This window comes from Dichomitus squalens, assembly GCF_000275845.1.
Source record: "Dichomitus squalens LYAD-421 SS1 unplaced genomic scaffold DICSQscaffold_2, whole genome shotgun sequence".
Lineage (NCBI taxonomy): Eukaryota > Fungi > Basidiomycota > Agaricomycetes > Polyporales > Polyporaceae > Dichomitus > Dichomitus squalens.
Window position 1 is genome coordinate 1,744 of NW_006766884.1, and position 24,761 is coordinate 26,504.

At 57.7% G+C, this 24,761-nt stretch overlaps 9 protein-coding genes across 9 annotated transcripts; 5 read left to right on the plus strand and 4 right to left on the minus strand.

Annotated features, from left to right (window-relative positions):
- The first annotated feature begins 705 nt into the window (after positions 1 to 705).
- Positions 706 to 2,901, plus strand: DICSQDRAFT_131843 (sorbose reductase sou1). Its single transcript, XM_007360824.1, has 6 exons — positions 706 to 899; positions 955 to 1,337; positions 1,640 to 1,765; positions 1,979 to 2,106; positions 2,345 to 2,494; positions 2,568 to 2,901. Exons 1-6 carry the CDS (start codon positions 713 to 715, stop codon positions 2,599 to 2,601), a joined length of 1,008 nt encoding a protein of 335 aa, XP_007360886.1. The 5' UTR covers positions 706 to 712; the 3' UTR covers positions 2,602 to 2,901.
- An 897-nt stretch (positions 2,902 to 3,798) lies between these two features.
- Positions 3,799 to 8,712, plus strand: DICSQDRAFT_77263 (uncharacterized protein). Its single transcript, XM_007360825.1, has 8 exons — positions 3,799 to 3,945; positions 4,005 to 4,940; positions 5,002 to 5,194; positions 5,248 to 5,819; positions 5,887 to 6,089; positions 6,152 to 7,275; positions 7,359 to 7,917; positions 7,982 to 8,712. The coding sequence occupies exons 1-8, from the start codon at positions 3,833 to 3,835 to the stop codon at positions 8,059 to 8,061; spliced, it is 3,780 nt and encodes a 1,259-aa protein (XP_007360887.1). The 5' UTR covers positions 3,799 to 3,832; the 3' UTR covers positions 8,062 to 8,712.
- Positions 8,713 to 12,031: 3,319 nt separating this feature from the next.
- On the plus strand, positions 12,032 to 12,322 carry DICSQDRAFT_48890 (uncharacterized protein; the record flags this gene model as incomplete). The annotated part of the gene is made up of 2 exons (XM_007360826.1): positions 12,032 to 12,191; positions 12,243 to 12,322. The coding sequence occupies 2 exons, from the start codon at positions 12,032 to 12,034 to the stop codon at positions 12,320 to 12,322; spliced, it is 240 nt and encodes a 79-aa protein (XP_007360888.1).
- Positions 12,323 to 13,881: 1,559 nt separating this feature from the next.
- On the minus strand, positions 13,882 to 14,956 carry DICSQDRAFT_49329 (uncharacterized protein; the record flags this gene model as incomplete). Its single annotated transcript, XM_007360827.1, has 4 exons — positions 13,882 to 14,091; positions 14,202 to 14,424; positions 14,491 to 14,726; positions 14,798 to 14,956. Coding segments are annotated over 4 exons (828 nt in total), but the record flags the coding sequence as incomplete, so codon positions are not given.
- A 469-nt stretch (positions 14,957 to 15,425) lies between these two features.
- On the minus strand, positions 15,426 to 16,357 carry DICSQDRAFT_131849 (nucleoside diphosphate kinase). Its single transcript, XM_007360828.1, has 5 exons — positions 16,274 to 16,357; positions 16,097 to 16,211; positions 15,885 to 16,037; positions 15,730 to 15,820; positions 15,426 to 15,676 (listed from the first exon to the last, which is right to left on the minus strand). The coding sequence occupies exons 1-5, from the start codon at positions 16,307 to 16,309 to the stop codon at positions 15,616 to 15,618; spliced, it is 456 nt and encodes a 151-aa protein (XP_007360890.1). The 5' UTR covers positions 16,310 to 16,357; the 3' UTR covers positions 15,426 to 15,615.
- Positions 16,358 to 16,566: 209 nt separating this feature from the next.
- DICSQDRAFT_48768 (ubiquinol-cytochrome-c reductase complex subunit 6) lies at positions 16,567 to 17,123 on the plus strand (the record flags this gene model as incomplete). Its single annotated transcript, XM_007360829.1, has 4 exons — positions 16,567 to 16,711; positions 16,770 to 16,798; positions 16,854 to 16,973; positions 17,028 to 17,123. 4 exons carry the CDS (start codon positions 16,567 to 16,569, stop codon positions 17,121 to 17,123), a joined length of 390 nt encoding a protein of 129 aa, XP_007360891.1.
- A 390-nt stretch (positions 17,124 to 17,513) lies between these two features.
- DICSQDRAFT_131851 (transketolase) lies at positions 17,514 to 20,485 on the minus strand. The gene is made up of 13 exons (XM_007360830.1): positions 20,375 to 20,485; positions 20,264 to 20,309; positions 20,148 to 20,213; positions 19,782 to 20,038; positions 19,638 to 19,726; positions 19,565 to 19,580; positions 19,409 to 19,511; positions 19,225 to 19,355; positions 18,640 to 19,166; positions 18,511 to 18,580; positions 17,977 to 18,434; positions 17,802 to 17,907; positions 17,514 to 17,745 (listed from the first exon to the last, which is right to left on the minus strand). Exons 1-13 carry the CDS (start codon positions 20,472 to 20,474, stop codon positions 17,660 to 17,662), a joined length of 2,055 nt encoding a protein of 684 aa, XP_007360892.1. The 5' UTR covers positions 20,475 to 20,485; the 3' UTR covers positions 17,514 to 17,659.
- A 405-nt stretch (positions 20,486 to 20,890) lies between these two features.
- DICSQDRAFT_48953 (uncharacterized protein) lies at positions 20,891 to 21,180 on the plus strand (the record flags this gene model as incomplete). The annotated part of the gene is made up of 2 exons (XM_007360831.1): positions 20,891 to 21,022; positions 21,091 to 21,180. Coding segments are annotated over 2 exons (222 nt in total), but the record flags the coding sequence as incomplete, so codon positions are not given.
- A 288-nt stretch (positions 21,181 to 21,468) lies between these two features.
- Positions 21,469 to 24,646, minus strand: DICSQDRAFT_49455 (uncharacterized protein; the record flags this gene model as incomplete). The annotated part of the gene is made up of 12 exons (XM_007360832.1): positions 21,469 to 22,038; positions 22,111 to 22,407; positions 22,468 to 22,477; positions 22,539 to 22,720; positions 22,816 to 22,915; positions 22,998 to 23,088; positions 23,225 to 23,319; positions 23,398 to 23,556; positions 23,606 to 23,643; positions 23,697 to 23,917; positions 23,986 to 24,444; positions 24,499 to 24,646. 12 exons carry the CDS (start codon positions 24,644 to 24,646, stop codon positions 21,469 to 21,471), a joined length of 2,370 nt encoding a protein of 789 aa, XP_007360894.1.
- Between the last annotated feature and the right edge of the window lie 115 nt (positions 24,647 to 24,761).

The window sequence follows — 24,761 nt, forward strand, 5'->3', positions numbered from 1 at the left end:
TAGACACCTACGCGCCCACCAGCGATCAGAGAGCGTCTTGTTACGACCCGCATTGTATGGCAGTACGGTCAAGTTGAGGTGTTGAGTGATATAACACAAAATGTTCACTTTACCTTTACGCAACTTCTTCATGATCGCTTGCTGGACGGACGATTACAGCGCTGAGCTTCGCGCCTTCCCAGCATGTCATCCGATTGTCCGCTGTCTCACAGTCTCTTAACGTCCCCTAACTGTCGTCTCTAACTCGTTACTTTCATATCTGCGATACGTCAGCAGAATGGTCAGGCAACGCGTGCATCCTACGGCCACCACCTGGTGCGGACCATGTCTTCACCACAGCCTGCCTTTCTGACTCATTTTCTCCACAACAACCGCAGACTCGACACCTCCCGGCCTTCGTTTCGCCCATGGAATTTCCACGCTTCTCTGTCTGGGTTTGCCTTGAACCCCGTAGCCATTGCACCCAGAATTACCTACAATGAAGACGTCGCTTCTCGACGATTTCTCGGAATGGCAGACGAAGTGCATCCCATGACTGCCGCATGACCTCTCGACTTTATGTACAAGGGACCTCACGCGCATCCCCCACCCGGTATAAGAATACACACGGTGAGAGTCGACTTCACAAGGCATTTGCCCCCCACCCTCAGCGGCGACGCCAACACTTCGACTCCACCACAGGACACATCTGCGCGCAGAGCAAATGCATACCATGACATCGAGACTCGGCCTCTCCGTTCTCAAACGCGCAAACCCTATCGCAAACTCTCGTTTGACTAAGGCAAGCTTTTCGAGCACAGCAAGGACCTTTGACGGGGCGCGTGGACGTGAAACAGGCCCCCTGCCTCCTTATGGCCCCGTTGGCGTTGCCAAAGCCCTAGAAGCGCCTCCTGACGCTCGTACGTACCCGCATACTTCCGTATGGCACTATGTCCGACCTTTGACCGCTTCTAGCTGCGAAGCCTACGCTCTTGACAAACGAATTCTCTCTCGCCGACCGCGTCGCGTTGGTCTCAGGCGGGAACCGCGGCCTAGGGCTGGAGATGGCCCTCGCGCTCATCGAGGCCGGCGCACGCGCGGTGTACTGCGTGGACCTCCCCAGGCAGCCGGGCGAAGAATGGACGAAAGTGCGGGACTACGCGGCCCGTCTCGAGGGCCTCCCGAGCGAGGGCCGCCTCGAGTACATGAGCGCGGACGTGCGCGACCAGGAGGCCGTGTGGAAGCTGGGCGAGACGATCGGGAACAGGGAGGGCCGGGTGGACGCGTGCGTCGCAGCGGCGGGTGTGCTGAAGAGCCACACCGACTGCTTGACGTACCCGGCGAAGCAGTTCCAGGAGGTCAGTCATTTAGACGTCAGACCGCTTCCGTTTATCTTGGCGTTGCGTCGCGCGCCCCGCGGGCATGCTGTCTGTTCACAAGCGGGGCGTGACACCGCTGCGCGGTGCGAGGACCTTCGCTCACACCCCGCTGCCCGGACCGAGTGGCGGGCTGCAGAACGGATGGATGACTGCAACAGATGCGCGGTTAATCACCTGGGCGGCCTATGTGGTGGCCACGTCTTCTTGCAACATATCTGTCTATCGTGTCCTTCTCTGTGTGGCCTGATCGCTGACGCGTCTTGCGTTTCACTATTGCGCAGGTGATGGATGTGAACGTAAACGGCGTGTTGTTCACTGCGCAAGCCGCAGGTCAACAGATGGCACGCTTCGGGAACGGAGGGAGTATCATCCTCGTCGCGAGTATGTCCGGTAGCATTACCAACAAGGTACGTCGGATTCCTTTGTGACAAGTCGACTGTTGCTGCGGAGCTCGACGATCTGCGTCAACAATGTGGATATTCTTGTGCGCGGACGGCTGCAGACGATGCCTCCGCGCTCCGCGACGCTGGCTGACTGCGCGCGCTCCTGTACATATGCATCACTGACGCTCTGCTCTCCCTCCTGGGGCCATGTCACACACATGCGTTTCATTCGTACAGGACCACGCCTGGGTATCATACAACACGTCCAAGTCGGCCGTGCTGCAAATGGCGCGCAGCATGGCCTGCGAGCTCGGTCCCAAGCGCATACGCGTCAACACGCTCAGCCCAGGGCACATCTACACAAAGTACGTCACCGCTTGCGCCGGCTCGCGTACCGATCTCTCGGGCCGCGTCGTTGTCATCCCCGAAGTTCGCTGTCCCCGATGCCTGTTTCGCATGATACTCGCGAGAGCGGGTCGTGTACGCGGACCGACGTGTTGCAGGAACGCCGAGCGGGCGGGCGGCGGACGCGTACGGGCGCACGCCCTGCCAAGTAAGGAAATTAGCGAAGACTGTTGACTGACGACGTTCGCACCCTTCCAGCATGACCGCAGCATACCTTGATACGCAGCCGCACCTCCTCGATAAATGGGCGAGCCTGAACCCCCTCGGGCGGATCGGGCGCCCCGACGAGCTGCGAGGCGTCGTGGCCTGGCTCGCCAGCGACGCGAGCACGTTCTGTACGGGAAGCGAGTGCGTGCCTTTTTCACTTCACGCTTCAAACTTCGTCGGCGATAGCTGACGGGTCCGGCGTGTGGATCTGCAGCATTCTCGTGAGCGGCGGACATCATGCATGGTGACATGACAGTTACGCCACGAGCGCTATTCTGTGGGTGTCTGATGGGTGGTGCGAGCAGAGGCTTCCGAGTACACGACTTGTGGGACTTGAGGTATTTTGGGAGACTGGCCGACGGTTAGGTTGTCTGTGTACGATAGCGCGTCATCGATATGAGTGGCCCGCCGCCACCGAGGAGAACGCTATGCGACTGGCAGGGCGGGAAGGTGGAACATCTGACATGTGTGTGGTCCGAGGCGGTCCGTACAGCGGGGGGAACGCGTCTTCGAAAACGACAGCGACCACATAAATAGCGCGCGAGCTTCCCATGTGTATTGTGTGCGGAAGGACGGGGCCCAATGGGCGGGGGACTGATGCGCGTTAAGGGACGGTCATTCTTGCGATTCCCAGTGGGAAGGTACGCGGGGACGCCGGCGGGAGGGCAGTCGGGTTCGCGAGGGGAGGACATATATAGCCACAAATGAGTACACACAGACTCAGAACGCAGAGAAACGGAGGTTGCGGGGGGTGATAATGCGTCTATTGCTGGGTACATAGGCGGTGTAGGTGCGTGTGCAAGCGCGGGTCATTGATGCTCTGTGGAACGCTGGCTGGCAAGGACAAGATCCCCGAGAAGACACCGACGGGAAGGGGACGTTCTGGGGGGCCAGTAGGGCGCGGAGGAGGGGGAGGGCATGTGTAGGAAGAGCGGACACGCTGATGGCGTGAGTACATAGGAAGGCCGGCACACGATAGCTCGAGGGACGGGCACAGGGCAAGCGCAGACGTTCGCCAGCTCCTCGGCGATCGAGTGCGTGGCTGCTGGGCGTGGGCGGGAGCAGGCAACGCGCAATTGCAGGCCGCGGCGGGGTCGACTGCGACTGCGACTGCGACTGCGACTGCGACTGCGACTGCGACTGCGACGAGGCCGGGCTGAGCAGCAGCAAGAGCAGCCTGAGCAGGGCTCATCTTGAGAGCGGACAGACTGTCGCCCGCCGACGGTGCCGCAGCGCTGTGACGCGCGTGACGGAGGTGACGATCGATCGAGATTGAACTGCGCAGCTGTCGAGACTGCGGAGTGCGCAGGCGTCCCAACTTTGCAATTGGCTGAGAGCGGATCCCGCTAGCCCTCACTGCGCATCGCAGCACCCACTCTCTCGCTCCTTCCTCCGTTCAACCCTTCTCTCCCCACTACTTCCATCTCCTCCTTATTTTCGGGCGTCGACGCGCTCCATAATATCCCTCGTTCTCCAGCCATGCAGGAGCCCACTCACACAAAAATCGCAACAGCCTCCAGGAAGGGCAAGGAGAGAGAGGGCGCACAGCCAGATATTGCAGACAGGATTATCGCCCTCAGGCGCAAGCAAGCGTACGTACCCGCTCCTCCTCCTCGTATCCGAACATACTCACCTCCTCCATGCATCTCAGTACCGCGGCTCCCCGCGAAAGACCAGACCGGCCTTCACAACCTTCCACTTCCTCCCCGAGATTGTCCACCGCGCGTCCATCCTCGCCACGAAAGTCGTATGCGCCTCCCGTTTCACATCCAAACATCATTGTGTCGGAGGCGTCCCCATCGCACATGGAAGCCGACGCAGACGACTTCTCGCGTCGCCTCAAGATCTCGCCTCATTCCCCCCGTGCTGCGCATGCGCGACCTGCTGCGAACGGCAGTCCCGGTAAACTATACAACCCCAACTCGGATCCCATCCGCCGCCCCGTCATCTCCGCCGAGCCAGACGCAATGTCGGACGCCGCTTCCTCCTCACATTCCCCGCGCGCGATGCCCTCAAGAGCTCAGCAACCCGCGCAGACTTCGAGAGGCGCTCCCGACTCTCATCGACAACTCTTCGACCCGCGCAAGCACGACGCAGTGCTCTTCTCGGCTCAGAACCGACATCATGCCCCGAGCGCGCCCCCCACCAACTCTCCCAACGCTGGACGTCCCACGCCCACGCCCAAGTCCTCCGGCGACTGGGTGTCCGCCTCTTCGACATCATCGGCATCTTATGCGCAGTCGACGATCTCCTCCAACTTCACCCTATCCTCCGCCACCGACTCCTCGTCGGCCTCCTCCGCTCTCTTCGATTCCTCCAATCCCGCCGGTCGGAGGTCCGAAGACAGCGCCTCCAGCGCGAACGCCTTCTCGCGCAAGCTCAAGGAGGTGTACCGCACAATCAGCGGCCTGGAGAGCAAGCTCCTCGGGAATGACCGTGATCGGGAGCGCGGAGATGACGGCGAGCGCGCAGCGCAGCGAGGGGTCTTGATCAAGGGGCGCCCTGCGAACTCCGGGGCCGCGCGAGACGCCACGGACGAGGAGGGCGAGTCTGAGCGTTGGCGGAAGCTCGTAGCCGGGCACCAGCAGTACGTTTCTCGTGCTCTGTCGTTTTGTGCGGGGCGCCGATATCTGATTCTCGTTCATTAGACTGGCGGAGAGCATACGCGAGATGCTAGCTCTGACTTTGGCGCCCACGGTCCCCGCATCTCTGAAGAACATTCCGCAGAAGTACAATCTCATCATCCGTTTGTGGTCGCATGCGTTTTATCATCTGCTCGAATCCCTTCGCCATGCGGCACGTCCCCCGACCAGTTCGTTGGTCGCGTTGGAGTATCTGCAAGTAAGTCCTGTGCAAGCTCTGTCGCACAGCATTCATTGACTTTGTGTACATAGCAATTCCTCAATTATGCGTACGTCTTTTACGGTGGTCTCATCGAGGAGAGGAACTTCGCGCAATATCGCAGCGCTTTCTTGGAAGCGTTGGGCGATCTTTCCAGGTACTGGATGGCCGTGAGCGCGCTGCTTGAAGGGACGCACACTTCGAGCAACACCCTCACGGCGTCTGCCGTCGCGACGAACAATCTTCTCTCATCGAACACCCCCCGTCCGTCATCGCCCAACCCCCCCGCTACCGATCTGCCATCCGCTGCGGTCTCGCCCACGCCAGCACGCATCGACGACAGCCCGCAATCTTCGGAAGCCGAGATGCCTCTCGGGGCTGACGCCGTCGCAGGTGCTGCGGCAGCCCACATGCACAATATTCCTAGCGTAGGGCAGGAGGCCGCGCGCCTCATGGAACTCGATTCTGACAAGGAACGCTGGCGTCAAGTCGCGAAGGACTGGTTCGCGCGCGGGCTCGCCATCACGCCGAACTCGGGCAAACTGCAGCACCATCTCGGACTGCTGTGCCGCGATAAGGACGGCACGGACGAGGAGCTCCGCGGGGTGTACCACTTCGTCAAGAGGTTCGTGGTCCTGCTTCTCAGCTTCCCAGCGTCGACTTTGACTCTGGCTGACACGCGCTACTCATAGCATGGTCGCTTTCCACCCGTTCTCTACTGCGCGCGAATCCGTGCTCGCGATGTGGTCTCCGGCAGCGCAGGCCCGGCGCCAGGCGCCTGACGCGCGTCTCACGGAGCTCTTCGTCCTCCTGCACGGGATGCTGTTCACCAACATCCAGCTCGACGACTTCAAGCGCGTTCTGGAGCGCTTCCAAGAGAAGCTCGAGATCGGAGGTGAGCACCGCGTCTCGATTTTCTTCGTGCCAGCGCTCAATTGCTCACTTCTTCTGTCGCAGATGGCGAGCAGGTCGAAGAGCGCGAGTGGATCATGATGGCCCTGATCAACATCGGGTCTCTGCTCGAATACGGCCGCCAGACCGCCGTGCTGCGTCGCGTCTCGGGCATCGAGACCCGTAGCGTCGGTGGTCCCAGCCTCAGCCCCACCCTCCCGACTGGAGTCACCGCGGGCAGGATAAAGGTCCTCATGGCCAAGCGTCTCGACGGCGACACCTCCCGCATGGACATCGACGACGAGGACGGCGAAGGCAGGCAGGGCGCGAGCGAGACCCCCGACGGCTCGACCCCGACCGCGCAGGAGCCAGAGCTCCCCGCCACGCTCAAGCACGCGATGCAGTTGACGTTCATGATGCTCTCGCACACGCTCCGTCATCCCTTGCGCCGCCCGAGCGAGTACGCGACCCCGACGCTCAACCCCTACAACACGATCATGCTCACCTTCCTCGCGACCGTCCTCCGCGAGCCGTCCGCCCGCTCCGCGCTCGAGCGCTCGATCCCGTGGGAGGAGCTCGCGGCGTTCCTGACGACGATCCCCCGGCGCGACGTCCTGCGCGAGCACCAGAAGGCGAGCGCGGAGAGCGGCCTCCTGCTCACGAGCGGGTGCACGCCCCTCCCGGAGGACTGGTGCGTGCGCGGGATGGGCTGGGGCGGCAAGAAGGTCTTCGAGCGCGGGTTCTGGACGAAGGACGCCGACGCGGCCGGGGAGGAGCGCAACGTCGAGGTCGAGGTGCTCGACCGCGTGGAGGCGCCCGAGTCCGCGATGGAGGACGTGATGGAGGACGACGGCGACGAGCGCCGGGCGAGCGACCAGTCGCCCGAGAAGCGGCGCTGGGTCCGCCTCGCCCGCGCGGGCTTGCGTATCGCGCGCGACGTGCACGGCTTCAAGTTTGCGCCCGCTTCGCCTGCGGAGGGCCGGCCGGCGTGGAAGGTCGAGGGCGCGCTCGCGGATAAGGTCGCTCGGTGGAAGGAGGAGAAGCGTATCGAGCGCGAGGCCGAGGCGCAGCGGCTGCGGGGGACTCGGTGGGAGGACGACTCGATGGAGGTGGACGACGACGAGGATATGCGCGTAGACGGCGAGTCGACTGAGGACGAGGGGGACTCGGAGGAGATTCGCAAGCTCAAGGTGAGTGCTCGGGTTCCCAGCGCTTCGGTAATGACGCGGGGGGATGCTGACGATAGCTTTGTCCTTGCCCTTGCCCACCTCAGGCGCGCAGGCAGTATCTGCAGACGCTCCTCGAGACCGGCCAGCGCGAGCCGCGTCGACGCCCGCGTGGCCCTCGCAAGGCGGACGCTGGTCGCCCATCGCTTCGACTGGTCCCTGGCTACTCCGTGCTCGTGGTCGACACGAACATCTTGCTCTCGTCGCTAGCCGAGTTCTCCGCGCTCGTCGAGTCAGGCCGCTGGACCGTGGTCGTCCCGCTGCCGGTGATTATGGAGCTCGATAGCCAGGCTCACGGCAACGCGACGCCACTAGGGCAAGCCGCCGCGGCCGCGCTCAAGTATATCACCGCCAGCATCCGCACTCACTCCGCGTCGCTCAAGGTGCAGACGTCGCGCGGCAACTACCTGACCAATCTCAACGTCCGGACGGAGCAAGTCGACTTTTCGAGCAACACTTGGGAGCGCAACATGGACGATCTGATCCTGCGCGCGGCGCTTTGGCAGGACGAGCACTGGGCCGATCGCTCTTCGATGCTCAAGGCTGACGCGACCAAGGATACGGCAGGCGCAGCCAAGGTCGTGTTGCTCAGCTTCGATCGTCTGCGTGAGTATATTCCTCGGATCGTTTACGAAGAACCTTAGAGTCTAACGCCACTTCACAACTCTAGTGCGCCTCAAAGCCCGCTCGAGACAGCTGGACGCCGCGAGCGAGCAGGAGCTCGCGGCTATCCTCGCTCACGGTACATAACGTAACCTTGTTGCGTACAATCGACCTCCTGAGACCGGGCTCATCGACCCAGTTTCACACATACCAATCATATGGCTGCCCTGCACAACGGCGCGGCACTTTCGTCCGGCGAGCTTGGCTTCCGCGCCGGTTTCGCCCCGCCTCCGAATTCGTGAGGCCTTTGGCGCCCGCTCGCAGGTCTGGAAGCAGTTTCACGCCCGTGGGCGACATCGGGTGCGACTCGCTCTACGCTCAGGCGTCATGCAATGGCGCCTGTGTGTTTCTGATGGACTCTGTGGTTTGTGAGGCGGAGCGGCTCCGAGCCTATCATTTCACTTGTTTGCCTCCCCCCCTTTGCTCATCTTCCGTCTCCCCCTCTCCCTCTCCTTTTCTGTTCCTTTCGCATGGTCGTCCACTCTCTCGCTGTATCAGAAATCAACGTCCATTATCTCGCATATGTTATTTATCCGTACTACGCAATAGCTTTGGTCGCATCGTTCCGGTTTCTCATCGCATTCTTTCGATAACATAGCCCATGCAATACCCCAGGCCATACCACCAACCAACCCCGTCGGCGTCCGTGTCGCATCCGGTCCTTTCTTCCATATACTCCTGTCTCCGTGTTTTTACCATCCCTTCGTGTTGTCATATTCTCTGTATCAGCATGTCTACTACTCATAATCAAAATCTGTCTGTCTGTGTGGAAGTTTCTCCTATTTTTTTCCACGCGTTCTGTGCAACTCATCGTTGCGACCTGCTTATCGAGCTGTTTGTTGTATAGACGACATATTCGAAGCCGACAACGCGATTTGCACACTTGCGTGGCTAATGGTTCTCATGTTGCCAGCACAGATAGAGATCTGCGATTAGTCGACGTTGGGGGAAAGCTGTGTAGTCGCCCAAACCTTGATCGGGTCGGGCGCCTGCAGCCTTGTTCATCACCGCTCTTCTGCAGAGCTACACCCCGTTCGCCCACTCACCATGAATACTTGTACCGAGACGACTGCGTCGCGCTAACAACCAAGGAAGGGTTCCTATAGAAGGCGGCGTAACTCCGCAAGACGGAGCCACGCGGCTAATGCTTTGCGCTTAGGTTCGTCTCTCTTCAACTCGAGGTCGCTTCAACTTTGCTATCTCAGCAACTGTGCTTTTCTTGGATGCTACGATTAGCGTCTTGTGATCCATGGATCGCGCTGGCCTGTTTTTACGGTCCGTTATCCACTCGCGCAGTATACGGACCCATCACGAGGCAAGATATAACGGAGACGGATAGGGAACCGTCACTCTAGGCGGCCGTCTCTTCCGAGTCCGTGGCACGAGCGGGATGTACATTCTCGAGCTCTATCAGGTGCAATACGAGCGTGCAAATAATACGCGCCTTATGCCTGCTCCATGTATCAGTATCACGCAGAACCAAGTACGTCTCTTCGCCTATATTAGGCCTATCCATAGTTCTTCACTGACGTGGCGGCCTGTACCTCAGCATAATGTCTTCTGGTCCTGCCCTTGACAGAGTATCTCAATCCTTACAAAATACGATGGAAACGCCTACCGGTCGCCAGGCGGTATCGTAGAAAGGTTCACACGAGCCATGTGTCCGACAAACACCGGTTTCTGATACGTCGGACCCCGAGCTAGGTACGAGGACTAATCTACTATGGGCCAGTTCTAGACCTGCACTGTGCTCAGATACGCTCAGCCGTAAGCCAAATGCCCTCTCCTCCTGGCGGCTCGCGCATATACACTTGTGTACCGACATTGACCACCAGCGCATGCCTGATAACGGCGGCGATTCTGAGTACGAAGAGAAGTGCCGATCCTACGGAGCACCAGGGAAGACCACAGGCCGGTCTCAACTCCGGCAGATCTGCCAATGACCGTGAGTTTGCTCTTCCGTACGATCTATCCATGAGTACTCACGTTCTCTATGTTCTGCATATTCTTTCCGCTTTCGGATCTTACGACAACAACTAGTCAACCGGGAGACGGCCCAACGCCACGGGTCTGGGATCTGCTCCCCGCCAATACACTTGTCTATCTCTGGTAATCTTTTCATACACACTGTCCGGCGTTGCAATCACCCGCAGGAGTCAAGTATGTCGACCCTTGTACGCGGCAATCGGTGCCTAGGGGGTTTTGGCAGGGGGCGTTTGCTCGATCAGGCCAAGGCGCATCGATGCCATACATTTAGCTCGATGAGAATATTCGACTCATATGCAATTACGACCCTTCACATCCGTCACAGAGGCGCGTCATTGAGATAGCTTTCTCACCCAAATACTCCGCAACAACGGCCCATGGCGCTTCATGGGCGCGCCGACGGTGTCGCAATACTCGCCAACATCATTCTATCACGAATTCAGTAATCATTCGAAGGATTTACCACACGGGTCTTCGTGAAATGGCCTTGACCAGTCAAATACTAGATAGGTCCTTCAACATGACATACAGCGAAATACATGCTCGGTACTGAGAGTCCTAAAGCAGATGATCTGTGTGCTCGAGGGCGACTGAAACTGCAGCTGGTCACCCGTTAGCCAACATCTTGGCAGGACGATCCCGTGACTACGTATGCCCCTCCTTTGTCTGAGCAAGGCTCGCACGATGTGGAGAGAATCGTCGTCAAGATGCTCCCCAGTTTACTTCGTGCATCGAGGGCCTATACTGACTAGTGAGTATCGCGAATTTCGGGGTTAAATGACATGTTCAACAAGATGTGAAGGGCGAACGATGTGTCGCACTAGCACCTCTTCGTCAGAGTTGTTGGCTCTGTGCATGCCGTACACGCAGCTCCACCATTGATCATGGCGAGTGCATGCTCTGGCACGTTTGGGCTTCTAGATCCATAGCTTGGGCTGCTGCCGCTGGCCCTCTGTGGTATTTAAGTACATGAACTGTCTGCGACGTCGAGGTGAATATTGATGCTGTACATATGGGTTCCATGCGCTGAGATGAGTACAGGCCATCTTAGCCAGAGCTGTGGTGGACAATCCTGCGACATAAGGCTGCTTCCCAGCGATTATCGGATTTGTGGTGGTCAGCCCTGATCCGTATCAACGGAGCGACAGTGCGTAGTTTTCGAAAACTGATCATTTCGACAGCCTTCCATGTGCTATGACGCACCGAGGACTTGAAAAATGACGGATCCTTCTCTCAAGGAGAGTAGGTCAGCTCGGAGTCGTGGTGTCGGTGAACTTGGAGTACGTCGCAAACCCGCGGACAAGAAGAGCAACAATGGACGAGGGGACAGCAGTCTGGTACTCTGGAGTTCGCCCTTGGCTCGATGACCACTGCATACGCGCTTACACGAATGTCGCAGCCCCGCCATCACCGCATAGGTTGGAGTAACAGTGGCACATCGCACTCGGACGTCCGCTGCCGTGAAGGCTACTGAGCTCTTGCTCCTGTTTCAGATCGCTGCTGACAATCTCGGCGCAGTCCTGGATTCTTCCGAAGCCTGAAGCACCGCCGGCCGGGCAGGTTGTAGACTGACAGGTCGCGCTGGCGAATGGTCCCGGTACTTAGCTCCGAGAGAACCGGAGGAGTCAACCGCCAATTTGCGAAACGCCGACTGCTACCACTTTAGGCAATCCGATCAAACCCATCCTAAGGGGAACATTCTTTCCGCCATCTCAGCTGTCGCGGGCAAATCTGCATTGCAAGCAGGCCTCTTGGTAACGAAGTCATATCGGAGCTTTGCAGCGCCTCTCAGCATTCGATTCCTCGGGTCGTCGTCTGACGTGCGTCAGGTAGCTCGAGATGCAGATCTGGCGAAGACTGGCAAGCGCCTCCATACCTGCGTCACGATCCGAGCCGCCTGGATATCTGAGCATCCGTCCTAGTAGCGCTCTCAACTCTATATAACTCGGAGGTGGGGTCTGTACAATGTCGCAGTAGACCTAGCAAAGGCCGCCCTCACTCCTACACACCTTCCCGACTACCACACATCTTCACGCTGGCGACCACATCTCATCCCTACTACTCTAAAACCATGCGTCCCTTGAAGCTGTACGAGCACCCCGAGTTCAAGAGGGAGGAGTCCGACATCTCCCTCCTTCACACTATCTGCTTCGTCCTCACACTCGCCCTTTTGGGCGCAACCCTCGTCTTGAGCGTATCGTGTCTTTTGCTATGGGACGACTGTAAAACATGTGAGTAGCTTCATCCTCCGGATTCAGTCCCTTCATTGATCATTAGGGCAGCATATCCCATATACTCTGCACGGCCACACCTATTAACAGTGCGACAAGTGCTCAATGGTTCCGCTGCTGTGCGGCTGTGATCTTAGAATGACCACACGGGACCCTACACGCGAGGTGAGCTTCCCTGCCAATCTTGAGATGCATCCCGTCGTTCCTGACCGACAGCGCTGTCCAGCCAATGCTTCTCTAGATCTGCTCATTGTATTATTAGCTCCGCGCAATCACCCATCCGTCCGTCCATACCCTGTGTACCACGGGCGTTGTACATCACCTCGATATTGTTATCATGTAGATTTACAGATGTACTACCTGGAAGCACATCCAGAAGGTAGTTTGTACCACCAGAGCAGCTTCATGTACTAGATCCCTATGGCAATTGCTCGCTTGTCTTAATTCACTTTACTAATTTATTGCACTTGATACTTGACCTGACTTCCTTTGGTATAAGACCAAGTGCGCTGCCGATCATGCACTTCATCTGCATGCTGAACATGTGTCCGCTTTGACCGCACGCTGCCTCTGACTACTCGGCCTGGAGAACTTGGAACGACGAATCCTATAGCTGCGAGCACGATCTCTGCGGTTGGAGCGCACGCTCATGCATGCAAACGCTGTGAGCGATAAAGAATCTCGGGCACTGCACAGCAGACGCCATTCGGCGTCTCCGAATCGCGTTGATTAGCAAGTGGAGGTTGTGCGCGGGAGGGAAACTACTCACGAAGTCAGCACGGCGGACGAACCCGAAGCTAGTTCGGACATAGACTACGCAATTACCAAAACATAAGCTCCTTGCGATATGCAAAGCACAACTGCGGTCTCTACAGGAGACAGCACTCCACCAAACGCAATACGAATAGTAAGATAACGTGTACGCCGGGTCGGTGGCACCCAAAGTCCTGACGAAGAACATCGTACGCAATGACGCACCAGCCTCCATGCCTCTATGCTTCCAAGCAGTGAGCCGGGACCGTCCCGCAAAGTTCGGGGTTCAAGATCCATCCCAGGGGAGACGCAGGATGATTCGCACGAAGCATTCACAGAAACGCCGAGAGCGACACCGGCACGGCCTGCACCTGACGCATCTCGGTCCTGGTCCGCCTATCTGCTGCTGGCCCATCGGTCTCCTCGACAGGGTCCGCCCACACCGCTGCAGAGAATACATCATGCGTGCCATCGTCCGCGATCGTGCTGTCGACCGCCGCCGTCCTTCGCGCAATGACAGATTCTGACGACGTCCGGCTGGCAGGGGCTATCAGCGTCAATGGCAGCGGCATCGGGACGCTCTCAGTCATATTCCAGCCGAGGCGTTCCTGCGCAAGCTGCTTCCGGAGGAAGATCATTCCGATCGAGTAAGTCCCTGCGAAGACCTGCGGAAGATGGGTGAGCGGTGAGCGGACGTAAGTCGGTAGCAATGACCCCCAGCGAGTACGTCAGCTCTGTTCGATGATTCCATCTGCATATTGCGCCCCGAGGTGGCGGCGGCGCCACAACCGCGGACCTCTGGTTCAGGTAGGAAGGAAGTGGGGTACTCACCGCTGCCCAACCTATGCATATCGCGACCACGATGCGTTGACTGGCGCCACTCTGCGCTGGGTTCCGAACTACGCCGTTGATGGTCTGCGAGCGTACGAGCACGTCGTTAGATAAGACCGATGCTTCGCTTCGGGGGTAGGAGCGAACGGGGAGCGCTCACGGTGTATATCGACAGTCCAAAGACTGCCAGGCCCAGCACCACGTGTATGATATTCCGCGGAGGATGGTGTTTCCCGTCCTTTGGACGTCGCAAATGGACGACGGTGCCAAGCGCAACTTCGAAGACGTACAACGCAAATAGAACAACACCGCTGATCTGCTCATCGGCGGAGGGATGGGCGTCATTGAGGAGAAGTTGCGAAGCAGTATGCGAAGTTATGAGCGTCAGAAGCACGAGACGGACGGACAGATTGCGAGGAAGCTGACCTGATGTGGCGTAACGATGTGTCCCATGCCCCTCCGCGCGACGGCGAGGGGCCCCAACGCCCAACCCACACATATGAGCGGGATTCCCAGGACGACGTTGATGAACCAATGCGCGGTGAACCACTTGGGCGTGAAGACGCGCGCCCAACGAGCCACCAAAGCACCAAGGGGCAGCAGTATCAGAAAGCCCGCAGCAGAGAGCGCGGCGTGTGCGACTAGGACGCTGTCTGTGTGCGATGGGATCGTGGCCGCACTCGTCGGGCATGACTGAGATGGCGCTAGGCCTAACGTTGTCGCGATCGCCCCAGTTTGGGTAGTTGTTGTAGATGTATGTACAGATTCGCTGGATGGATCTGCGAGCACCTTGGTCAAATTGAGGGAGAGGTTTCCTGCATCCAGGTGTTGTTCGATGGACGCTGAGGGGTCGGCGGGAGGAACAGTTAGCCCGAAGGCCCATACGAGTGGTTGGACGGTATCGTTGTTCTTCGGAATATCGAAGGCAAGGATGGGAGACACACCAGACAACTGCGAAAAATCAGGCACTCAGTATCTCCGAGTGTGGCGCAAACGGTCAGGATCGCATAATCTAGACGCACTATGCTAGCTTGTAGGGCTACTGTTGCCTGTCGCGGTGGGTCTGTTACGGGTAGGGGTTCGACTAGGCCTGATGCTTGTCGTTGAGATAGGATAATAGTTCCGTTGGCTGTTTGCCAGATTATGACCAATGGCGTGTTCGCCATCTGGTCTCCAAATCCGCTGATGCAGGGTCTATCATCTTTCAAGTTGAGGAGCAGACTACGTCACGTACATCGCCATCCATCCGAGTTGATTTAGGGCTTTGAGCTGATCTGTAGGAGAGGGGATGTGAGGGAGAGGTTCTGTCAACATGCGCAGGGCGTACAAGTCACTATCGATGTGTTGACCGTAGCGGAGACACACATCAAGGTCCCGCACCAAGAATCGCCCTGAAGCACAGAAGGACCGGAGGACCAAGATGGCACAGTCACCAATAATACTGCCAGCAAAGGCTTTGGAAGATGAGCCAAGGAGATGCGCATCCTTTCCGGCAGCCAAGAGACGAGGAGAGTAGAAAAGCAGGGCGAGATAACGGTGATGAAGGGTCAGGCTGGAGGGGTCGTCCACGACATCGTCCCTCCATATTTCCCATGCCCGACAACTCGAGCAGACCGGATACCCATGCTTGGGAACTGTGCCTATATAGTGTCGGAGCGGATAATCCCTATGGGACCCGACGAGGAAGCGTGGGACATAGCACTTGAGCGCTTCTGATCTGGCGTAGTAGCACTCCAGAAAAAGCAGTGAGATCACGGGCATGCGCGGAATGGACTTCTAGATTACATGCTGGACGTCTGTTTTACACAATGATACTGCTTTCGACTTCTCTGTGCAGCATTCACTCGAAGATCCACTTGGCCTGGTCGTGAGTGTACTGTACGATACCCTCGGGGAACCAACTGCACCGAAGACCATCAGAAACAGAATTCAAGGCAATGGTAATTTGACGTACAGAGCGATCTCCTTCTCCGCGTTCTCGACGGAGTCAGAGCCGTGGCAGATGTTACGGCCGACAGCAAGGGCAAAGTCACCACGGATGGTGCCTGTGGAGCAAGCACGTGCTCAACAGATGCTAGATACAATCTCATGTAGAAGCAAGCGACATACCAGGAGCGGACGCTAGAGGGTTGGTCGCGCCGAGCATAGAGCGGCCGGTCTTGACGGCATCAAGACCCTGCCAAACCATGGCAACGACGGGGCCGGAAGCCATGTACTGGATGAGGCCAGGGAAGAAGGGCTTGCCCTTGAGGTCAGCATAGTCTATGCGCGTCCATCGGTAAGACCAAGTTCGCGAGCAATCTGATTCGGCGGCGACGTACGCTTCTCGAGGTGCTCGGGAGTAGCGTGAACAAGCTTGAGGGCAATGAGCTTGAAGCCGCGTTGCTCGAAGCGACCAATGATGTTGCCCACGAGTCCGCGCTGGACACCGTCGGGCTGCAAAGAGCGCGTTCCGTCAGCGGCTGCTTGTGTTCGGCCTGGCTGGCCATTGTGCGCACCTTGACCATGATGTAGGTGCGCTCGTTGACCGACATGGCGACTGTAGGAGTGGGCTTGGGAAGATGGAAGAAGATAAAGAGATGGAGGAGGATGAAGAGGACTGCCGACGTTTTATACATCTCTGCTTCGATCTTTACCCTTCCTCGTATCGATCCCAAATCGGGCACTCAATCATCGGCGTAGTAGCTAGCGCCCAAGCCACTGGAGCCAAACAGGGTCATACAGACGTCGGGAGGAGTCGCGGTTTGGCGTCGGCGACGGACGCTGCACAGTGCACATAGACACCACCACGATGACCATCTTCGGTCCTCTTGGCCCCTCCCTCGCCCCCGCCATCCGCAGGAACCGCGGCATCTACGCATGGGTTAAGCCCATCGCGGACTGGTACGCCAACGCTGCTGGCTACAGAAAAGTCGGCTTGAAGTACGACGACCTCCGTACGTGACGTTTCGCGCTCCGTCTTCGTGTTCCCTGATCAACCGCGTCCTCCTGCAGTTGTGGAGGAGCGCGATGATGTTCAGCGGGTGAGTAGTCACTTCCTTTCTGCGTTCGGTAACGAATGTGAACCTTGTGCACCAGGCATTGGGGCGTTTGACCCATCGCGAGGCCTACGACCGTGCGTATCGCTTCAAGCGTGCTTCGCATGCTTCGGTCCTGCATGATGTTCTCCCTAAGAGCGAATGGACCAAGCCGGAGGAGGTACGCACTTCGACAAAGTCTTCTATGACGTTATCCTGACGCCAGGATGTGAAGGATGTCCGTTACCTCAAACCCCACGTTCAGGATGTTGAGCAGGAGAACCTGGAGCGGTGGAAGTGGGATCATGTGGAGGTTCAGAGGACGCGGTAGACATCTTGCTTACAAGAGCTTATAGCCGACGAGAACCTTACCTCGCCACCTACATAATGTCATCCTCGTCATTCGCCAGAAGTCGTCGTGCTCATGTTCGCACTGACTCCGGCTCATTGCAACCTGACTCTACTGTCACGTACACCAGTATTGAGTACGTCCTCGTGATGCCTGATTTTACCTCAACCGACTTCCGCAGAGCACACGATCCTCGTGCGGCCGCTTCTTCCCTCCTCGAGTTCATCCGGCCGATAAGAGAGTGCGTATTCACGGTCTTGGCTAGTCATCGGGTCCTCTCGAGCATTCTGGTCGCCTGCAGGATGACTATCTGCCGTAGTCTTTGTTCCCTGGCCATGATATCTTGTACGGCATCCCTGGTCAGGCGTGCAGGAGAAGTGCGAATCATACCGTGCTCTATATACCGCGGGATTACATGCATACAGACTTCAATCTACTTTGCTATTACTCTATTGAGCCCCAAGTACGAACCCGCTCCAGTCAGCTCGAGTGGTTGTGGGCCATCCAGAGGTATCGCTTCAAATGGCCTTGACGAGAGGCGAGACGACCTCACCGCCCTTCTGCTTGTAGAAGGTGACGACCTTCTTACCGAGCTCGGCAATGTCTGTGAACGTGAGTTTCAGCACCTCCATCTGGACGACATAAACCCGAATGACGTACTGGGACCAGTGAGGCCAAACTTCTCGTACACCTTCTTGTACGGGCCGGACGCGCCAAAGGTCGTAAGGCCGTACTGCTCGTGGCTGTACTTGGCCCACCCGAGGGTCTGTTCGTCGTCGCATCGCAAACGGTGAGCCCACACGTCCTCTTCGCCCGCATGTTACAAGGAACTCACCGACAACGCCTCAACGGCCAAGATCGGCGCGCCGCTGCGCAGCACGCTCAGCCTGTACTCCTGCGGCTGCTGGTCGAACACGCTCCAGCACGGCAGCGATACGATCCTCGTCTTGATACCCTCGCTCTGCAGCTGCACCGCCGCTTCCAGCGCGATCGACACCTCAGAGCCGGACGAGACGATCGTGAGGTCCTCGCCCTGCACCTCGTGCACGACGTACCCGCCCTTGAGCGCGTTCTCGAGCGTCGAGCCTTCGAGGTTCGGCAGGTTCTGACGCGAGAGCGAAAGGATCGAGGGCGTGTGCTTGCGCGTGAGCGCAGAGTAGTATGCCGCGGACGTCTCGTTGCCGTCAGCGGGGCGCCAGAAGTCCAGGTTGGGGAGGGCGCGGAAGTGCGCAGCGGTTTCGACGGGTTGGTGGGTGGGGCCGTCCTCACCCAGACCGATGGAATCGTGTGTGGCTGTTCGTGCACGAAATGAATGTCATTAGCTTCAAGGCCATTGTTTGTAGGGAGAATATGTAGCGAAGTGACGCACCAACCCATATCACCTGGTGCCCGCTCAGCGCCGACAACCGCACCGCACCGGCGGCGTATGAGACGAAGTTCTGTGCAGCACAAACGAATATTCAGGATTTACATCACTTCAGCCAGTCGGTCAATTTACCAAGAAGGTGGCAACGAAGGGGATGATACCGCCATACGCGTGCAGACCATTGGCAATAGCACCCATACCGTGCTCACGGACACCAAAACGGATGTAGGTGCCCTTATATGAGCCAAGACCAGTGCTCTCGGGCTGGAAGTCAATCATCGTCTTCGTGCGTGTGAGGTTCGAGCCCGTCAAGTCGGCCGAACCGCCAACGAGCTCAGGGAATACAGGGACGATCGCAGACAGCACAATCTCGGAAAGTTTACGGGAAGCCTGCGCGGGATCGGAGGGCTTGTACACGGGCAACGCCTTTTCCCAACCGTCGGGGAGCTTGCCGGCGATGCGGCGGGTGAGCTCAGCGTGCTCCTTAGGGTACTTCTGGCCATAGGACGCGAGGAGGGCGTTCCAAGCGGCCTCGGCCTTGGCACCCTTGGAGGCCACAGCATGGTACGCGTCGTAGGTCTCCTGGGGAACGTAGAATGACTGATCAGCAGGCAGGCCAAACTTGGTCTTGAGCTGCTGGATATCATCGGCCTTGAGAGCTAATTCGTCGTATTTCAGACGGCGCGGATCAATCGAGTAGCGTGGCATATAACGCACGAGAGCCGTGGACACCATGAGTGCCCTGCTGCTTAGAGCCGTAGCCGATGGTGGTACGGAGACGAATAAGGGTGGGCTTGTCCTTGACTTTCTGCGCCTCGGCGATCGCGTTGTAGATACCGGCAAGGTCGCTGTTCACATGTTCGTGAGCCAACGGCCAGTCTGTGGGAATGACCGAGCTCACCTGTCACCGTTGTCGACGTGCAAGGTGTGCCACCCGTACGCCTGGAAACGCAGCTCGACGTTCTCAGTGAACGCAACGGCAGTGTCACCATCGATAGAGATGTCTACGAATCAATTAGCACCACTGCCAAAGGGCGTTGTTGCCATAAGAACCCACGGTTGTCGTCGTAGATCTAGCGCATACGATCAGCGGCATTCGATTTATGGCCAATGGTCGTGTTGCGACATACCACAATGAGGTTGCCCAATTGCAAGTGACCAGCAAGCGAAGCGGCCTCGCTAGCAACACCCTCCATGAGACAGCCATCACCAGCGAACACTGTAACATCCATTCAGACCCGTCGCGTTGTGGCCCATAACTCTTGGCAACAAACCATAGGTGTAATTGTTGATGAGATCGAAGCCGTCCTTGTTATAGGTAGCCCCGAGGTGAGCCTGGGCGATGGCAAGACCGACGGCGTTCGAGATACCCTGCCCAAGGGGCCCGGTAGTGAGCTCGATACCGTCGGTGTGGCCAGCCTCCGGGTGACCAGGGGTCAAGGAGTCAAGTTGACGGAACTGCTTGAGGTCATCCAGAGAAAGCTTGTAGCCCAAAAGATGGAGGAGGGTGTACTGCAGAGCACAACTATGCCAGAATCAACTGACGGCGACGGGTGCAACATGTCGTATTGACTGACCCATGTCTAGAGGAACCCATAGTCAGCAACGGCTGGATATAGTTTCAATACGCGTTTACGCACCCGTTCGAGAGTACAAACCGATCGCGGTTGAACCACTTCGAGTTCTTAGGGTTAGCAGTGAAGAAGCTGACCTCGCAGTTAAGTACAGGGGAGCCTACAACACGAAGATGACACACCGGGTGAACAGTACATGGGCCGCAGGAGCCAGACCCATAGGAGCACCTAGAGGCGGAAGACATTTGATCTATATCCCAAACTCGCTTTTAATCGCCATATTTGTTTCGCACCTGGGTGGCCGGAGTTAGCCTTGCCGACAATGTCGGCCGCTAGGGCACGAATGGTGCCGATGGCAATCGCGTCGGAGGACTCAGGTGCAAATTGAGACATGGTTGAGGCAGAGGGGAGCTTTGGGGAAGGGAGTTCGCGGTGGGGAGGGAGAAATGTCCCTGCTATATAGCCTTGCGAAGGCAGTCGCGACGCTGATATCTAATCACGCATCCCGTCGGCGTCTGACTCTCCGCTCCGGTCCGCGCCCTGTCTCGGATCTGTGAGTGCCTTCCGGCGTCCGCTGTCCTTGTCCCGTAGCTGCTACTTTCCCTCCACCGACACCGTCCCTTGCCAAGCTCTCAGACAGGTCTGTGCGTGGAACAAGGCTCTGCACGACGCGAAAGTCGGTTCCTCTGCTCGCGCGCAAAGTCACGGGAACATGCACCCACAGTTGACGGAGAAAAAGCTAGGTTCGCACTCTCCCGTCCAGGCGTGTCGCTGAAAGGCCCATTCGAGGTATCTTACATGTGAGACTGACAAACGAGTTTCACGCAGTGTGTCTGGAGTTCATTCAGGCACTTGATGCCTGTCACGCCGACGGTTGGTCGCGCTGGACGGGAGGCTGTAACCAGGCAAAGCAAGACCTGAACATGTGTCTTAGAAAGGAGGTGAGTCTGCACGTCCATGAGTAATATTGACACATGCCCGCTCACGTCCGGTCATCGTATGCTCTAAGCGTGTCGACCGCACGACAAAGAATCGGGAGCAGGCGAAAGCAAAACGAGAAAGAATTGAGTATGCTTGGAAAGAGCTCCGTGAAGACTGAGCATGCACGTGCCACCTTGCGGATTTACCCTCTCGCTCTACCCTACATGGCACTCCGCGAGACTCGAGAGAGATTCGAGAAGTCTCGGGTATTCATGGCATCCAAGAACGTGGGACTTCGCAACACCCGACAAGGAGGCTTCGCCCACGCTCATCATGTTTGCCGAGTCACCGCTCCTTTGACGTACAATTCAATACTGTACATTGGATATCTCAATGACCACACATATCGTACACATTCGTACGTTTTGATTCGTCTCTAATGGTCGAAACTCCGCGCCAGGATATTTCACACACGAAGCGAAACCTGCGTCTGGCCGCTCGCCACGTCCGCCCTATGCACCTGCCCGCCTGCGAGGTAGCTGACAGACGCCAGCCCGACCTCCCCACTCGCTACGCCCACGAAGACCTGCCCACCCTGCAGCTTAGCTTCGATCACGCCTGCGATCTGAGTGCCCTTGCCCGTGGGCACCTCCGTCTGCACGACCTGGCCCTCCTCGAGCTCATAGACCTGCACGTCGACCGTCTTCGCGAAGTCGTAGTCCGGCCGTCCGACCCCAGTCGGGCCCAGCGCCAGCACGCTCCCCTGGCGGACCCACACCGGCAGCTGGTCGATCGGGACGACCTCCTTGATCCACGTCGGGCCGACACGCACGCGCTCCGGGTTCCAGAACGACGTCCAGCGCCCGGCGGGGAGGTAGTATTCCGACTCTTCGCCATCCGGGACGAACACGGGGGCTACAAGGAGGGAGGGCCCGAACATGTATTGCCGGTCGAGGTAGTGTGTGGTGCGGTCGTCGAGGAAGTCAATGAACATCGCGCGCTGTATCGGGTGGCCCTTCGTGTGGCTATGGATAGACTATGATGGCGGACCAATTAGCATGTCATTAGACGAAAGCGCTTCTGCGCTTCTGCGAAGGGGAAGACGCACGAGGCCGTAGAGGTAAGGCATGAGTCGGTGCTTCGCATCTAGGAAGCGTGCCATGTACGTTGCCGCTTCCTCTCCATACTGCCACGGGACACGGTACGACATGGAACCGTGCAGTCGGGAATGTGACGAGAATAACCCATACGCGACCCAGCGATGATAGATTTCCGGCGGCGGGTGGCCCTCGAAGCCACCAATGTCATGTGAGGTGAACGCGAACCCTGAAGCCGTCAAGCTGAGGCCGCCTCGAAGCGTCTCTGCCATCGCCTCGAAAGTCGACTCGCAGTCCCCACCCCAATGCTAGCAAGCAGGTCAGTACCGCGACCTGGGGCGTATCATGTTACGATTCTGTCGGCTTACCACAGGGAACCTGATCCGGAGCATCGTCGCGATTAGCGATGGACGTATACAATCTGACGTCTGGAGATTACCTCTGCCCGCCAGCCGTCGCGGAACGCGCGAACACGACGGCCTCGCCCTTTCCGAACCTCCGCTCTAGCAACTTGAAGACCAGTTCGTTGTAGATGACCGAGAACGTGTTGTGCACGCGCAATGGGTCGGATCCATCGTGGAAGACTACGTTCGCGTGGGGGATCCGCTCTCCGAAGTCGGTCTGTGATGCAGCGCGCGAGTGATGATGAGCACAAGACCAGGCATAATGAAGAAGCAGGAAGGAATTGTCTCATCGTTCACCTTGAAAGTATCGACACCTAGATCGACCAGTGCGTCTAGCTTCTCTTCGTACCATCGGCGTGCCTCGGGATTTGTCACGTCCACAACGCCTAATCCAGGCTGCCACAGATCCCACCTGTTTGGTCGCGGCGTGTCGGTAGTCCCAGTGAGCTGAAGACGCAGAGAACGATGGAAACAGTATGGTGACGGATACGTACTGCCACGGCGTGCCGTCCTTGCGCTTGATCAGATATCCGCCCTTCACGGCTTCCTGGAAAATAGGAGAAAGTTGGGAAATATACGGGTTGACTGTCGGCGATGGCGCCGAGATCGACAAACAGTCAGCCAATGCGAAGAGAAGATAAGCGACAGTCGGATGAGTGAGATAACGCGAGGAGAGAATTCGGACAGAATACGATGAGGACAAGGGATGGGAACGACGCACTCCAAACGCAGATCTTGACACCATACTTCTGCTTGATCTCGGATAGATAGGCCTTGGGATCGGGGAAATTGTCGGGATCAAACGTGAAGGAGCACCTGGTGATACACGATGAGCGGTAAAGAGAAGACCCTAGACGATTTGCAAAAATGACGCGACAAAAGTAGGTGACGAACCATTCGTATTGCTTCATCCAGAAGCAGTCTAGGTGGAAGACGCGCACTGGGCATTTCCTCTCGGACATCCCTTGAAGGAAGCTGGATACCGTCTTCTCGTCGTAAGACGTAAGAAAGGACGTCGAGAGCCATAGACCGAAGGTCCATGAGGGAAGTAGCCTAGGAGAATATTAGATCGTGGCGAGTTGAAACCTCTGAACATCCATACGCGGGACGACCAGTGATACGAGTATAGCGCTCAAGAATCTGATGCACTGACTGAGAAGGCGTGGTTAGGAGACAACATCGAGAGTACTGACCTCCAGTGGCGATGGGCCATAGATTATAAAGTATTCCAGAGACTCGCCAGCAACGCTCACGCCAACTCGGCTGACCTTCTCGCTGCCCACCTCAAACTCGACCTCACCAGGGTGGTTCACAAACACGCCGTAGTTCCGGTTGGTGATGTAGAAAGGAACACACTTGTAGGCCTGCTCGCTAGACGTACCGCCGTCCTGGTTCCAAACGCTAACGGACTGACCTGAAATCCGAAGTCGCGAGCGTCACCACAATCCCAAACCTAATTGCGCGGAGTGGAAGCATACCTACCATTCTTGACGAACGGTCCGAACTGTTCCCCCAGACCGTACAGAAGCTCCCCAGGAGAGATGTTGAGTTCCGAGTGCACGTAACGCACGAACTCGGGCGGCGGGCCTGGGTTCGGGTTCGAGCTAGGGTCTGTCGTGAGACACGACGTGTTCGACACGCTCCGGAGCGTCCATTTGTACGGCACATCATAGATGCCCTGGTGCTTGTAACCCGCCGAGGTGAGCGTGCGAGTGGGCGACTTGAACGTGATCGTGTAAGGGTTCTGGGCGATTTCAGCGGTCAGGCCACCAGTGGCCACAGTCCATGTATTATCTGTCTTTGTTAGAGATGCAGAGACCACAGGGGGATCGTCGGGGAATAGTGCAATGTTGGGCGTCGGGTCGACGTGCTTGAAGTGTTCGATCCTCACGCCTATAACACCCTCAGTCGGGGAGTGCACGCGCACGCTGAGCACGGGTCCTAGAAGACACTGTCAGTATCTTGTTGAGTGTGTGTCAAGAGATCACTGCGCACCTGCAAGCGTATCTCCACGGTGGCGGATGGGCTTGGTAGAGACTTGGAGATTGAAGCCATCGCCATCCTGGAGGCCTTGGACGACCTGAAGGCCGTGGTATGGCTTGACGCCGCTTTTGAGCAACCAGAAGCCGTCGTTGAACCTCATATCGTGAGATGAGTTTGGGGCATCAGGTCGAAGTCGATGAAGGCTGGTGCTTTATATGAGGCAAGAGCCATGAAGAGGACGGGCCGCGACCGTCGGGCGGGACGGGACGAACATT